This window comes from Sitophilus oryzae, unplaced genomic scaffold (genome assembly GCF_002938485.1).
Source record: "Sitophilus oryzae breed Bouriz unplaced genomic scaffold, Soryzae_2.0 scaffold_850_pilon_pilon, whole genome shotgun sequence".
Classification (NCBI taxonomy): domain Eukaryota; kingdom Metazoa; phylum Arthropoda; class Insecta; order Coleoptera; family Curculionidae; genus Sitophilus; species Sitophilus oryzae.
The window spans coordinates 304,514-321,344 of NW_022147473.1; the positions used below are offsets into that span (position 1 = coordinate 304,514).

The 16,831-nt window shown below is 34.2% G+C and overlaps 1 protein-coding gene across 1 annotated transcript; it reads left to right on the plus strand.

Annotated features, from left to right (window-relative positions):
- The first annotated feature begins 453 nt into the window (after positions 1-453).
- LOC115889821 lies at positions 454-16,631 on the plus strand. Its single transcript, XM_030909899.1, has 3 exons — positions 454-554; positions 14,964-15,130; positions 16,183-16,631. The coding sequence occupies exons 1-3, from the start codon at positions 454-456 to the stop codon at positions 16,629-16,631; spliced, it is 717 nt and encodes a 238-aa protein (XP_030765759.1).
- Positions 16,632-16,831: the final 200 nt, after the last annotated feature.

The following is a 16,831-nucleotide window of genomic DNA, read 5'->3' on the forward strand; positions in this document are numbered from 1 at the left end:
AGAAAAAGGTATCAAAATATGTGGACAATACTTGAATCACCTGAGATATGCGGATGATATCGCCTTAATAACAGAAAAGAAAGAAGAACTGATAGAAATGCTGGAAGAACTCGATTCAGCAGCTGGAAGAATAGGCCTAAATATGAACTACACTAAAACTAAAATCATAACAAACACAGATGAAAACATAACAACCAGAATAAACCAAGAAAAAATAGAACAAATTGAAGAGTATATATATCTGGGACAAATGATTAAACTGAAAAAGAAAACCGAAAACCAAACAGCTGAAATAAAGGACGAGTAAGACTGGCCTGGGCAGCATTTGGAAAATTAAGTTACATATTAAAAAAACAAAAGATATTCACAGTACCTCAAAACCAAAGTATATAATCAATGTGTACTCCTGTACTTACTTACGGATCCCAGACCTGGACACTGACAAAATCAAATATGGATAAGGTAACAAAATCTCAAAGATCTATGGAAAGACAAATGCTACATATAAGGCTGGTAGATAGAAAAAGGAATGAGTGGATCAGAGGAAAACTAAAGTAAGGGATGTTAGAAGTGAAGTAGCAAAATTAAAATGGAAGTTTGCCGGTCACAATGTCAGACAGAAGGATGATCGATGGAAATGGGAGAATAGCCCTGGGAGAATAGAAGAAGTAGAGGAAGACCCCAGATGAGATGGGCGGACGATCTGAGGAAACATGCAGGCACAAGATGGATGAGCACGGCGACAGAGAGGGAAGAATGGAAGAGATTGGGGGAGGCCTATGTCCAACGATAGACCGAAGAGGCTGAATAGATAGATAGATAGATGTAGTTAATAAGTAACCGAACGCTAAAATTGTTATGCCAAAACTCTCCATTAGTTCCTTCCGGAACACTAGGTGGCTCTAAATGACTTATTTGTTTTATATAGTGTCCCATCTATCTCTAGTACATGACATTAGTCTATGACCCATCTCTTCAAAAAGGTCTAATGGGTATTTTGCCACTTGTACTGTAAGAAAATCTACAAAATAAAATAATTATTTTTTTGTAAACACTGGTTAATTCAACAGAGCAAATTGTCAGCAGTGATTTACTAATAAACAAATTTGCCTAAGAGACAAAAAATGCTGTAATAAAAGGACAAATAAATAAAAAAAATATTTAAAATATCTAAATACAACTATTCAAGAGCACTTTACTAGTTTTTTTTTTAAACAGATACGTCTATAAAAACCGTTGACATCCTGTTGAAATGATATTATATCAGGTTAAACTTTAAAATTAACAATTACTACTTGATAAAAATTACTTAATTATTACAGACATTATTGATATCAAGGAGGATAATTATATTCATTATTCACATCCATGAAGTAAAACACGAAATTTTGAGAAACAATAAGCAACCGATTAAAATTCACAAACGACTTAGCGACGTTCGGAAGGCAACCTCCTTGCGAGCATAAACGTTTTCTGTTTGCTCGGAAAGCAATTACTACCTAGCGTCGCGTAACGCTACTCGTTCAGTCGTCGACATTCCAGATATTAAATGCAGATCTTGTCATAACAAACGCTCGAAACGTTTACGCCAGTCGGATTTACAATATCCTTGTTGGAGTTGCGAATAAATAGGAGCAGATATGCTTGGAATAGCGACTATGCCGTTCTGTGGGGATTAAAATCACAAACGAACTTTGTGCTTTTAAATTCTCTAAAATATTTCAGGGTTTCAGTATCGGTGATCTATTTATGTAAAAAATTGAAAAGTTTCTTTAATACACGATTTTTTTGCAGCTTCGACTCCACAAGACGTCATGCGGATGGTTAAACGTAGACTTTCACTCCTTGCGTCCGCTCGGTCAGTGATCGTCAGCCAAACTCATCTGTCTCAAAAGTCTTAGGGATCCCAGGATATCAGCTTTCTGCATGTTGGTGGCCAGATTTTCGGATGACTCTTTACAGTTTGGTATTCTGTGTAGTTCCGTTATTAAAGTGTCTTTTGTTCCACCCAAAATGCCGATAATTAACACTACAAGATGCACGCTACATTCAGAATAAAGTCCGCGTACTACTCTCCTAGTAGTTGTTGGTATTTGGCTTTCTTCTCTGTATTTTTGATCTCGATGTTAGTTTCTGCTGGGGCGAAAAATTCTATAACGTGTATGGAATTGCACTGTTTGTCTAACATCTAACTCTGAGAAGATTTGTTAGCCTGAATGCGTGTTATGGTGGGAAATGCGTGATTCCAATATATTCGGCAGTTGCCATTCTCCAACACCGACCGCCTCAGTGCCGTCCGAAGCTATCGCTGTCTCATCAATACCGTATTGGTGCCGTAAATGGTAATATAGCACACGTAACTTATAGCACACGTATAGCACACTGCGTTGTGCCGTTGGATGTAGGTGGTGGCAGTGTGTACGGGGCAAGCAGACATTAGGTGCATCAGGGTCTCAAGATGTTGTCCACATGCTCTGCCGTTAGTGTCACTTACGTTGCAGAATTGGCTACGATAAACTAAGGTGTTGTAACGTTTTTAGTTCGTTACATGTCTTTTTTATATATAATATATGATGTCTGGCCTATCATCACCGGATTCCGTATCGTTCAGGCCTGATAATTTATTTGGCACGCTTGGCGTAATTTTTACGTTCCCTAGTCGCCAACCCTGTTATTATATTTATAATTATTACTATAATTATTTCCAGTTTTGTTCTATTTATTAGAATGTATTATCTGTCTGGTAGTTCGTTGTATATTACTTTAGTTTTTGCTAAATTCATTTTGAGATTACTGACTGAATTTAGTTCGTTAATTTGTGTTTGTAGTTCTTAAGGGCTATTGGCAATTAGGACTATGTCATCAGCAAATCATAGATGGTTAAGATATTCTCCATCAATTTTTAATCCTTTGTTGTTCCAGTCTATTTGACGGAAGATTTTTTCTAAGTGTTCCTGTAAACAGCTTTGGGGATAATGCGTCTCTCTCTCGCACTACGTTTGCCAGTTGGGAACTCTGTGGTTCTTTTATATGTCATTATTCTTACTTTGGTTTCTTTATATATATGAGCGAGATTTTCTGTGTAAGACCTGTCAATATCTTGATTCGCTAGAGCTTCTATTATTGCCTTAATACCGAGTCAAAAGCCAATGACTATGGCTAGAGGAAGTTCGTATTCTTTAGTTCGGCTGATAATTTCTCTTAGCGTATGTATGCGATCAATCGTACAGATAGTAGTTATACAGATATAATATACATATATTATCGTCTTAAATATTCACGCTAATGTCATTTTTGTAGCTATCAAATCATCAGGCAAGGCGGTAGAATAAACTAATGAAAAATAATAAAAGATGGAATTGATACATTATGTATAACAAGCCAATAGGGATTGATAGATTTAAAAAATAATTAAAACCTTAAAAATCATTATTTTAAACAAATTTAGCAAATTTAAAATTTATATCTATTGAAATAGTTAATAAGTTAAAAATATTAACAAAAATATATTTTACGGCTGACTTCTGTTGCATTAATTTAATTTTAACGGCCAGTAAAAACACAACCAACATCAAAAGTGAATTAAAATTAACAATACACCTATGCGAAATACAGACCAAAATTCCATTATGTTAACACTTCTAGCGTGGCATATCGAAATATAACCGATATTTTATAGAAATATAATATAGATTAATAAATAAAAGTTTTATAGCGCGCAAAATGAATAAATAATAAATAAAACATGCATTATAAATTGAGGTAACACAATTCGGCCATTAAATTGCCCAGTGGAAATGTTGTAGTGTGTATCATGTATTTTATGCTTTGGTTATTTATTTCGATGTGAACAATAAATATTTTCTAAGCTAGTGAAAGGTCATTTACATGACATTACTATGACATTACTTATTATTTAATGACATTACTATGTCATTGAATTCAATGACATGATAATAATAATTTTTATCTATCATTTCCAATTATGGTGTAGCCTCTCCAACATATTCAGATACTCTCTTTGTAATTGGGCCCATTGTTGTCTATTGTTGGCTATGCGAGCCCAAGTTATCCCTGCTAATTTTCTAATATTATGGTCCTATCACAGGTTTGGCCTTCTTCTAGGTCTCTTAATACCTCGTGAGTACCATGCTGTAACTTTTGTGGTCCATTTGTTGACCGTTCTTCTTGCCAGGTGACCTGCCCATTGCCATTTGAGGGATTTTACTGTGTGGATGACATATATTACCTAGGTCTTTCGTAGTACCCACTCTATTCTTTTACGGCCTTTCTTGGTTATTTCCAGCATATTTCGTTCTATTGAGCGTTGTGCGACCTGCAGTTTCCTTATGATGTCCGTTTTAAGTGTCCAGGTTTTGCATGCATAGGTCATGGCTGGTAGTACACACTTTTGTGTGTTCTACCATGACTGGAAGTTCTCCTGCGAAGGTTCCTGTACGTCTAGCATATGAACTTGTCTCGAGAAAGCGACTATATTGTACTTCGTGCACACCTAAATCTGTTAGCGACATAATTTTGATCTCTATCAACTTCAATTAAAGCAACTATAGCGGATACAACTTCTGGACTTCGGAAAAAACTGATTTCTGAATTTTATACTACCATAAATTATAAATTAAATAAAATATACTGTACGAACGTATAAAACTCATTAGTTTTACATCAATATAAGTCTTCCCTATATCAAAGAAGTAATTTATTAACATCCTGCTACTGCGAATTCCAAACGTTAAAATATTTTAAATAGACCGGTCTAAATTAAAAAAGGCTTCAGGTATATTTGAAGCGAATTACGATTTTTATTTTTATTATGCTGCAACGGGGATTCTTTGAACGGCTTTGCATTACATGCCAATAATACTAAAGCTAAATAGATCAAATTAATGTTGATTTGTTTTATTCCTTTTACTTTATTCCTCTTCGATAAGTTCAGTTGAGTAACATGGTTTATTTCTACTGCAGAGTTTCTGTGTAATAAAATATTTTATTTGTGTCTTTTCAAGTTAAATTTAACAAATTTAACAGGAAACTTGACTTATTTTTGATGACTGTTGTTGTTTGAAATCATTAAAAAATAATAATAATCATCATAATCATTCTCAGCTTATTCAACTATTACTCTCTTTGTAGTTGGGCCCATTGGCTCTCTATTGTTGGCTATGCGGACCCAAGTCTCTAGCTGCTTGACCTTGATGGTTCCTATAGTGGTGGGTCAGTTGTGGGATGGTTCGTAAGTGGTGGGTCATCTGCCATGGCCTCTCCCCTGGCCCCTTCTCTGGCGAGTGTACTTCTTGATTACTCACCACATTGCTGCAGTCTAACACCCAGAACAGAGTAGCCCCGTAGTGCTCCTTGGCAGTCCATTAGAGTTTTCGATCTCACTGATTGCATGGTCACAGCTTACAGAATAACATAGCTTTGACACTCGCCAATTTTTCCCACGCTCGAATTTAAAACGCCCCACTCCGACGATGCGCTAACTGAATTAAGCGACCGACAGTCAGCCTCATTCAGTCGATGCATAGCCTCCACCGGTGGCGCGTAGGGCCGTATTACGGAAGATTTTTAATTCCAGGGTGTTCCATTTAAAAAATACAACTTTGTTATTTTTTATTTATTTGGGACACTCTGTATCTTGTAAAAATATTTTTAAATTGTAACTCTAATAGTCCTTCAGCAAACCCAAAACTTACAATTTATAAAAATCTAATGGGTTAGCTACAATATTCCGTGTCGTATGTGGTAAACAACCCTGTATTTATGAATTTCAACTACTTAAAATTAAAAAATCCCAATTTTTTTAAATGGGACACCCTATATATTATCATTTTTTCTGATAGATTTTACGAAACTCTTGAAATTTTATTTAATATGTCATATACCTATTTTTAATAGTTTGCGATTTATTCCAATTTTTTCTATTTTTACCCATATTTTTAATACAATTACCCTATTAAATCATAATTGCCATGACAAAACAAACTATTTATTACTTATCTTTAACAAGTAGCTTAATATGTAATTAGTTATAATTGCTGGTATTAGTTTAAATTAATTAACATTATTCAAATAAACTAAAATCGCAGTCGTGACTTTCTTGGTGTATTTCTATATTATGAAAGATGATACACGGATTTTCCGTAGGGGCGAATAGATACAGATTAGGGTAATACTAAATTACCTAATTGTTGAATACTACTGATATAGGAATTTTCTTCGACATACAGTAAAGATTTTTTCTCGTAGTAATATAGGTTTATAGTTCATTTGGTAAAGCCAATATTACTACTTCCGCGAAACCGTCCCATTGCACACTGAAGATGTTTTCTAGATAATCTACATCTATTCTTATACTACTTAGCAAAGTACTATATAATATATAGTTCTGAACAAAAAAAATTGTTTTTCTTGGCTTGTTCGTGTATATCAGTCATATTGACTAATTCATTTCAGAAAAATCTTTAACTATTATCTCTACCATTTATATTTATTATAACGAATTAAACTAAAGTCCAAATTTTGTTCTTAACTTGCTTAACAGACAAGAAATTTTGAGAATTATTACATTTTGTCATGACAATTATGACGTTATAGCGTAATTGTATTAAAAATATGGGTAAAAACCTCAATTATGGCAAATAATGATGCAATAATGACACTGCAATCTAACATTTGTTAAACAAATTTAAATATTACAAAAACTATTAATTTTAGAAATATAACATTGTATATAAAAAAGTTATGGAATTTTACGCAAAATCTAAAAATAAAAGAAAAAATAGGGTGTTGCATTTAAAAAATCATATGTTGTTTTCGCCACACTTTTTTGAAGCACCCTGTATACTCTATAATAATTTTAGAATATCTATCTTAACCGTCTCTATAACTTTTATATTTAATATATTTTTGTAAACCTCGAAACAAATGAGATAAGAGACTTTGCTCTATCGTTGACTCACCCTGTATAGGAGTCTCTCGTTTTACGCTGTATTTTTTGCCGATTTTGTTTTACGATATTTTTTTGAAAGCACCAGGCCAGGCAAATAAAGAAATAGAGGGCGTAAAAAACAAGATCGATGATGTGAATAACACATGAAACACCAAATGATCCATAAAAAATAATAACAGAAAAGATAAGAACACTACTTTAAATTAAATAAAAACCATAAACCGATAATTAGCGCTCAATCGGGGAGAATCCCCCTAACAATTTTCAAATCTATAATACCCTTCAACACTTCTAAATCCACGTATATATTGATCACCCATCTCCAGCATACAATATACCGATACTGCACCATTGAGCCTGGCATATTTTAGCAGCCCTTAACTCGGCGCCATTGGGTAGGGACACTTTGTTTAATTACCTTATGGCTCGTGTGTTTGTTGTTTAAAGGATTCGAGCCCACAGCGGTAGTGGGGCACCCCACGTCGATGATCTGCGTGGCATCGCTGTCAGCTACGATTGGTCGTTGGTTTGCAATTTGTGACCGACTGACTTGGGACTATATGAATTGTGGAGCGATGGCACTAATGGGCATGGAATTATCATCAAGGAACATAGGAGAATGGAGAGTCGAAAATTTAAGGTGCTGGTAATGATAAATCGGTAGATAACGAGGGGCAGTTAATGTTTATGGAAATAAATTTCTACACAATTCCCACAGAAAAATAATTTACTAAGACGTTAAGAACATTAATAAACTTGCAAGGAAAGAAATAATCCTTATATAAAACCATTTGCTTAAGGCACCGCCTTATAACATCAAGCACAAAAATGGCTTTAATTTGGCATATAAATTATCAAAAAAATTTGATGTCGTCTCCAAAATTAGTTATTAATAATTAAACATAGGTTAACTATGTTCAATAATTATTAATAAATCACATAAAAGAGAATATCAATTCAGTTAAATCCAATTTTTGGTAAAAGACTTACAAAGAAAATTAAATATGACACTAGGAGACATTTAGTTGGAACCTTTGGTGTTACACAGCAAAATAAAAACACTAAATCACCACAATACGCAACACTTTTATTTCTACACTGGACGCGCGTTTCACTAACCATGTTAGCACCATCAGCAGATGATTATAATCAAAGCTTAGCGAAATAAGTTAGCACAAGTTGGCAAAACGCGCGTCCAGTGTAGAAGTAAAAGTGTTTTGGTGTATTGTGGTGATTTAGTTTTTTTATTTTTTTGATCAACTCTGCCTATAATGACCCAATCTTCGTCAGTGGTGCCGATGATACGGCACGCTCCGTAGCGACACTAAATAATATTAATAAAATGGGCGACGAAAAACCGTCACCCATTTTATTAATATTATTGAAAAAAACACTTTTATATAAACACATATAATAGAAAATCTCTTACACTGGTAATTAATTATATTTAGACCTTAGTATACTAAATTACATTCCTGTGAAAGAAAATCAAGAAAACTGTTGCTCTGCTTAGCTTATAAGAAATGTGCGGTTTCTCGTCAATGTCCAACTTGATATCAGCGTTTTCAGATATATAAAACAACTGTTTAAAATTATTTGTTATGGAATCTTTTCCCTGAGTTTCTTTTTTTTAAATATCGAAATATGACGATAATTAGGACAGTGACGGTAATTGGGCTTTTACCATAGTTGCGGCAAGTTTTTGATAGGCACCCTGTGAAAAGTGTATTCTCCTATTCATAAATATACGTAAAAATTGGGTTTTGATTAAAAATACGTTACGATTAATAATCATAGAGCTGGATCTAGACTACCAGTAATAAAAACAGTTCTCAGCAAAGCGGGCGTTTACTTGTGCGAGCCAACACCACCGTTTCTTCAGCGTTTTAAGGTTTCTTTGTTTCTTCTATTTTTGGCCCTACTTCGTTTTCGGCTCATTAACGCGGTTTACCGGTGTCGAAGAAACGGAAGGAAGCGAAGACAGATAAGCAGAGAAGTGGAACAGAAACAAAGCGAACTTTTCTGGCAATTAACGAACCGTCTGAGCGGCGTAGTTTAGGAGATAATTGGATAAAATTCTTTCCGCAGAATGTTTTCTTTTAGCAAAGAATGTACTTTTTTATTTAATTTAGCATACACAGTGTCCGTATTAAACGGGCCACACATTATACGATTTATCGTACTACAAGTTGTACAACACAAATTTGATTCGATCGTTTGAACGACAAATCGGATGCACTGTTGTCCATAAACTTAAACTACCAGTTTTCTAGTCTATTGTACAATAAATCGTTTTCCAGTTGATTTTATCTTGTCGCCATGGCTTTGTGTCTGTCAAAAAGGACAATAGCTGTAATTGTGGTCGTTTTAGATGAAGAGCACTCTCAAAAATTGTAATTAAATATTCCAAAGTAGCACCTGCTTTTATTTATTCTATAAGCTTTCCAATAGATTCTCATGACTTGCACTTCTTTTATGTTTGTTTAAGTATTCGTTACATTTTACATCCCAAAAACATGTATGGGAACGATATATTTCTATAAATTCTGACCAAAACTTTCCATTTTCCATTTTTATGAACTGTATTGTACTTAATTTGCCACGAAAAATGTTAAGATTTTATTTCCAGAAGAAACGCTTGGCACACAAACTATCAAACCTATCGTATCTACTACTACGTTGTACTACATATTTTCTGCATGCTGTACTTCCGTACGATACGACCGCGTCTAAAACGGCCTACACACGTAACGATTTATCGTATTGCGCGTTGAACTGCAGATCGTAAAGAAAATCGTACGGCTTGCAGTACAGCCATTTTTTGTACAGACGATGCCACACATTGTACTGTCGCAGTTCAGATTATTCACTTTTCGTCGAGAAGGGCTACCGTTATGTCAAGAATTTCAAAGAAGAAAGCTGCCGTGCTTGTAGCTGCGGTATTGCTGATAGATGAAGATGATGAACAAAAAAAATCAAAGAGGAATGTGTAACAGTCAAATTTCCTCGCAACGACCTCTGTGTGCTAGCTCATAAATTATCGCAAATAACTATTATTTTTGCATCATATTTACTATAATTTTATTGTTAAATATTATTTTATTTAAATTTTATAATTATGCAACCCGATATATTTCTGTACTCCCCTGACCGAGAATATCGTCGTGAAGAACTGGCTGCCGTTTCGTGAAGCATTTACAAATGGTGAATAGTGGGTTTTCGTGTGAAGGACTATTAAGGCTTCCGAAACACATTTGGTCAGAAACGTGTTAGATTTTCCTGTTAAGTTTACATGGACCACCGACCAATTTCGTAAAGGGATTAAATAAATAAATTTTTCCGGACCGATATCCCGATTCCACGATTAAGAAGTCCCTGAACAGTTCCAAGGTATGCTAAAATTTTATGGCTTCATTTCTCTCCAAGGGTATCAAAGTTTTTAATACTAAATATTTTACTGGAAGTTTATTTATTCTTCTGCCTATTGTAAGTCGATGCTCAAACTGATTTTTGTTCATATTGTTGTGTGGTTTTCGACTTTTCCGCGCCCCACGTGGTGTAGAAAAGATTAGTTTAAGTTAATCTTTCTTAAATCTTATTTGGTTGTTCATAATTGTAGAGCAAGAGTACCGATCCAGACCGTAGTTGAACAGTCCAGAATTCCATCCTGTTGCGCGTATTAGAGGTACCCGTTGGACATCATTAAACCCTCGTTGAGGTAAAGTTCAGATTTGATTAGTCCTACTTTATTACCTTTATTAACTCAACTTTTTAAACACGTTGTGCTAGTCCTTGTTCTATATAATTGAGGCTCTTTTTCTAAGACAACCAATAAACTATTTAAGGCTTTGTTATGTTCACCATTTGAAATTCAACACACCTACTACTTTCACCTGTACCTCTGCTGATTAATACGTGGGCTCCAGTGACAGTACACTGAGTTGTTGTAACAACCTTAGCCTTCATGTAGCTAAAAGTAACACCTTGAAAATGATATTTCATTTTTAATAAATGCTTATTTATAACAACAGAGACTTTAATTTGATAACTTATTATTATATTGATTTCTGACCAAACTATTATTTATTTATATTAAATCGAGTAGTAAAGACTCATTAGATATTTGTATAATTAGATTAGATTTATGGGTATAAACCAATTTGATTGTATCTATTATTAAGTTAGATAAGGGGGTTTGACGTCATAAGTTTTAATTATTTCTCATTTGATTTAAATTGTATCTTCTTTTCGTTTTTACATTTCAATTTGCTTTTATTAACTTACATTTACATTTCTCTTACATTTCATTCTATTACTTTATATATAAACTTTTTCATTGTTTAATGGATATATTGATTAAATGAGTTTTTAGTAGTCTTATTTACAGTCTAGTCTCACAAGTTAAAGTTAAGAGTCGCCAAGGTACAAATAGTTATCGGAATATTTGAAGTTCATGATAGTTGCACTCAACAGTTCGAGGTTAGTGTTGAAGTCTACTTAATAGTTACATCTTTATTGCCGAGTTCATAGCTAGTATAATCTGTGGCGCCCTTTTATTAACTTCTGAACCCCGATGTGTATTATTTTATTATTGCAACATTAGCTAACTGATCATTGGGGGTCAGTCTTCATTAAATATTTAGTATTAAAATTCATAGAGTATAATCTCGTGGCGCCCTTTTATTAATATCTTTGAACCCCGACCACCCGGCTGTTAAAATTAAAAGCTAGTGGCCTCTATGCAACTCATCCAGATTAAGTAAACTTTGTGTTTTATTGAACTTCAAATTAGAAAAGGGCGTGGCAAATGGTGTAAAAAGTGGCTGCTGGAGAGAAAGAAATATTCAAAAAAAAATAATAAACAAAATTTCGTAACTGGAAATTTCTGTAACTGTAAGTCGTAACTTTTCATTTTATTTGCATAATCTTTTGATTTCACATCCCATAGGCATCTGTTTTCTCTATATAAATCAATAAAGTCTTCTACTAAACCAAAAATAAATAAAAACTATATCGTAACTGCGCGCTGCGGCAGACAATACACTCCACACGTTCAGACTTGCGTTCAAACCCCACCCCAGACACGACCCGTTGATACGATATTTTACGGAAGCTCCGTACTGCAAACGATTTGACGACTGCTTACTGTAAACCATCCAATTTCCCTAAACACGCTACGATTTATCGTTAATGCGGCAGTTTCGATGGATATCGTACTGCATGCGTACATGATAAATCGTTACGTCTGTAGGCCGTTTAAGAAACAACGGCGAATGCAGAATCTGTGGGGAAAATGGGGAGACACCTCATCACTAAGTGCGCCCAGACAACAACCATTCTTGCGGTGTAAAACAAAAAAAAAGGAAAACATTCTTTGTCTGGTTAAAAACAAATTTCGAACCACTGTCCGACGTACACATAAAATCGGGCAACCTACACTCGTTTGTTTTTAGTGTGAAGGCAACGACAGGCAAGGAAGCTCCGGTATTGTCTGGCCTATTGATTAAAAGCGTGTGGGGTGAACACACTGGAACATTAAGGGTATAACACTGGATCCCTCACCCCTCGAGGGGTTGATGCGATAAGACTTGGGGTGTGTGGGCGAGTTGATTGTTTAATATGCTAATTGAGAGACAGGTGGCGTGCAAGTTCGAGGCTGACGACGACAAATACACTTTAATTTCTTTTAGTTGATTAAAGGGTTTGGGTGTATTTACTGTGAGAAGGAGGTTTCGATTCGTTGCTTATTACGTTGATCGACTAACAAACAGTATACAGGGTGGTCCGAACTGTATTCCGGAAACTTCAGCAGCATATTCTGCACATAAAAAGAAGAAAAAAAGTGCGTATAAATGTATGTCCGAAAATGCTTCGTTTCGGAGATACAGGGTGTAGAAGTTTAATTTTTATTTCGATTTTTTCCAAATAATTTTTGAAGTAACGTAAATATTTGGATGAAAATTGGTGTCCAGAAGTTTTTTGACATGAGAAATTTGATTTTGATGTCAATATCACTCCTACATATAGAGGGCGCCACCTACATATTCTTTAACTGGTTCGAAGAGTAATAACTTTTCGTCCGTACCTGTATAAAAGTACTGAGTGAAAAAATATACATTTACGACGTATTTTACGTAAAAAACGTCTCTTAATAAAAATCGCTACGAGTAATGGTTCTCGAGATATTTTGAATCGAAATTATCAATACATAAATTAAACATGTTGACTAAATAGTTATTAGACTGAAATCATAAATTTGTAATGTTTTTGTGCTAAAAGGGCAACAGAAACTGTTTTATCATCATTTTTTCGAAGAAAAATTTATTTATTAAAAAAACAAAAAGTACCCAAATTTATCATATCAGTCAAATAATTTATCTACCCAACACTTTTATTTTTTGTCAATAATGACATGTATTGACTATTTCCATTCTAAATATCTTGAGAACGATTGCTTGCAGCGATTTTTACCAAGATACATTTTTTACGTAGAAAATCACGGAAATGTATATTTTTTCACTCAGTAGTTTTATACAGGTACGGACGAAAAGTTATTACTCTTCAAAAGAGTTAGAACACATGTAGGTGGCGCCCCTTACAAATAGGAGTCATATCGATATCAAAATCAAATTTCTCATGTTAAATAACTCCTAGACATCGATTTTCATCCAAATATTTACGTTACTTCAAAAATGATTTGGAAAAAATCGAAATAAAAATGAAACTTCTACACCCTGTATCTCCGAAACTAAGCATTTTAAGACTTACATTTATACGAACTTTTTTACTTATTTTTCTCTTCAGAATATGCTGCCGAAGTTTCCGGAATACAATTCGGACCACCCTGTATAAGCAGTAGCTTCATACTAAACGTAGGCATGTTTAATTGATTAAAATTTTTATTTATACAGTGTTGTTCACCACATACGACACGGAATATTGTAGCTAAATGATTAGATTTTTACAAATTGTAAGTTTTGGGTTCATTGAAGGACTGTTAGAGCTACAATTTAAAAATATTTTTACAAGATACAGAATGTCCCAAATAAGTAAAAAATATTTTAGTTGTATTTTTTTTTAAATGAGACACCTTGTATATTACTCTATTTTTAAATTTTACGATTGAAATAATAGTAAATTTGATTAAGGTTTATCACACTTAAACCTTACTGTTTTTGAAGTAATTTCAGTTTTATGAAATTGCAGTAAAAATTTTAAGGCTTCATTTTCCAAGGGTTTTGAAGTTTTTAATACTAAATATTTACTGAAGTGTATTTATTGATGAGATATTGTATTGCAATAATAAACAAAATACTACTTAGATAAAAATTTACTTAGATATAATTTTTATTTCTTTTCAATATTATTTAATCTAAGGTTCAATAACACCACCAGATTTTTTTTAAGCGTTGTACAAATGCACAGTATTTTTTCCTCTACTTTCTAGATATTCTACCTCTGTTTTTTGTCTATTTCACGTTTCGGACGTAACGCTATCTCAGGACCGGATCAGGACCGTTCCGCGATTAATGAGCGAGATTGAACGGCTCGGAGCTTGGAAGAATCGGCCAAACTAAGAGCCGGTTACGTGATAAAAATTTCAAACGAAGCCAGTTTACTTAATTAAAACCTACTAATTTGCATTGTTTAGGCTGGAGTAAGGTTAGATACCGGAGCTCGAGATGGATATCTGCGAAATTTGACCTTTGGAATTAGAGAATGTAATGCCAGGAAGGTTGGGTTTATGTGAGGGTTTGGTAATGAACGGTCTTTAGTGTTATAAACGCAAAACTCTTTAATCAAGTAGGAATAATATTAAAAATTATAAAAAATGTATATTTTTAAAGAAGGCATTCACTTTCTTCACAGAGACCAGATTTGCAAATTAAAAAAGAAGAAAAAAGACTCAAAGTTTCGAATATATAATCCGAATATCTCTTCAAAATTGTCTAGAAGGGTCTAAAATAAATGGAAAAGTTATAAACAATATAAGATACGCAGACGACACCGTGGTATTAGCAGAATCCGAAGACCAGCTGCAAATCCTAATGGACAAACTGACAGAAGAAAGTATTAGGAGTCTAGAGATTAACACCGTCAAGAGAAAAACTATGATTTTCGACCAGGCATCCGCAAGACAATCAAAACAGCGACATAATGGTAAACGGCGTCCATCTCGAAACCACTCAGAGATATATTAACTTGGGCAGGAAAGTACACAGGCAGCTAGACTCTAAGGAAACCATAAGAAGGATTGAAATAGCTAGGGCTGGTTTCCACAACATGCGGAAGTTCTTATACCATCCGAGAATAGCTATATCAACGAGGCGAAGAATATTAAAATGTTATATATGGCCCCTACTTCAATATGGATGCGAAACACGGACGCTAAAACAGGAAGGAACATCAAACGCCTTAATGCGTTTGAAATGTTGCCGGATGCTGACGATTTTATTGTCGGATGCTGAGGATAAGTTGAATCTCCGGAACAACAAATTGTGAAGTTTTAAACAGAATGAAAACTCGTGCACACCTAACAGGCACAATTAAAATCAAGAAGACTTCCTACCTTGGACATATAATGCGGCACTCAGAAAATGAAAAAATACAGCTCATAATAGAAGGAAAAAATCGACGGAAACGTAGCATAGGGAGGAAAAATAAATCATGGCTACAGAACATAAGAGATTGGACCCACACCGACGGAAACACCCTTATTCACCAAGCTCTGGACAGAGAGTCATATGCCATATTAATCGCCAACCTCAACAGAGAAGGCACCTATGAGGGAGGGACACTTTTAATGATTTAATAAAACATAAATTGTAGTAAAAAAGTCCATATCAATTATTTTGTAATTTACAAGGAGTATGTAGTTAATAGTTAATAATTCACCTGGAAAAGACGGAATAACAAAAGAAATGCTAAAGTACGGCGGAAAAGCTGTAGTTAATACTCTTCATATTGTCCTGAATAAAATCCTAATAGAAAAAATAATCCCAAACGACTGGAAGGAATCTATAACATAAAAAAGGTGATAGGGCAGATCTAAAAAACTATCGTCCTATAACACTCCTTAACGTAATTTATAAGCTCTTCACGAAAATATTAACCAATAGACTAACAACAAAATTTGACGGATGCCAAGCAAAAGAACAAGCAGGCTTCAGAAAAGGATACAGTACAGTTGACCACTTATTAACTATACGCAGACTTAATAGCCAACATATATAGCGAAGCAACAACAACAATTAAAATCCACGAAGGAACAAAGCCAATTTTCATAGGAGGTGTCAGACAGGGTGATACAATATCCCCTAAACTCTTTAACCAGGCATTAGAAGACGTTTTCAAAAATTTAGACTGGGAAGAAAAAGCTATCAAAATATGTGGACAATACTTGAATCACCTGAGATATGCGGATGATATCGCCTTAATAACAGAAAAGAAAGAAGAACTGATAGAAATGCTGGAAGAACTCGATTCAGGGGCTGGAAGAATAGGCCTAAATATGAACTACACTAAAACTAAAATCATAACAAACACAGATGAAAACATAACAACCAGAATAAACCAAGAAAAAATAGAACAAATTGAAGAGTATATATATCTGGGACAAATGATTAAACTGAAAAAAGAAAACCGAAAACCAAACAGCTGAAATAAAGGACGAGTAAGACTGGCCTGGGCAGCATTTGGAAAATTAAGTTACATATTAAAAAACAAAAGATATCCACAGTACCTCAAAACCAAAGTATATAATCAATGTGTACTCCCTGTACTTACTTACGGATCCCAGACCTGGACACTGACAAAATCAAATATGGATAAGGTAACAAAATCTCAAAGATCTATGGAAAG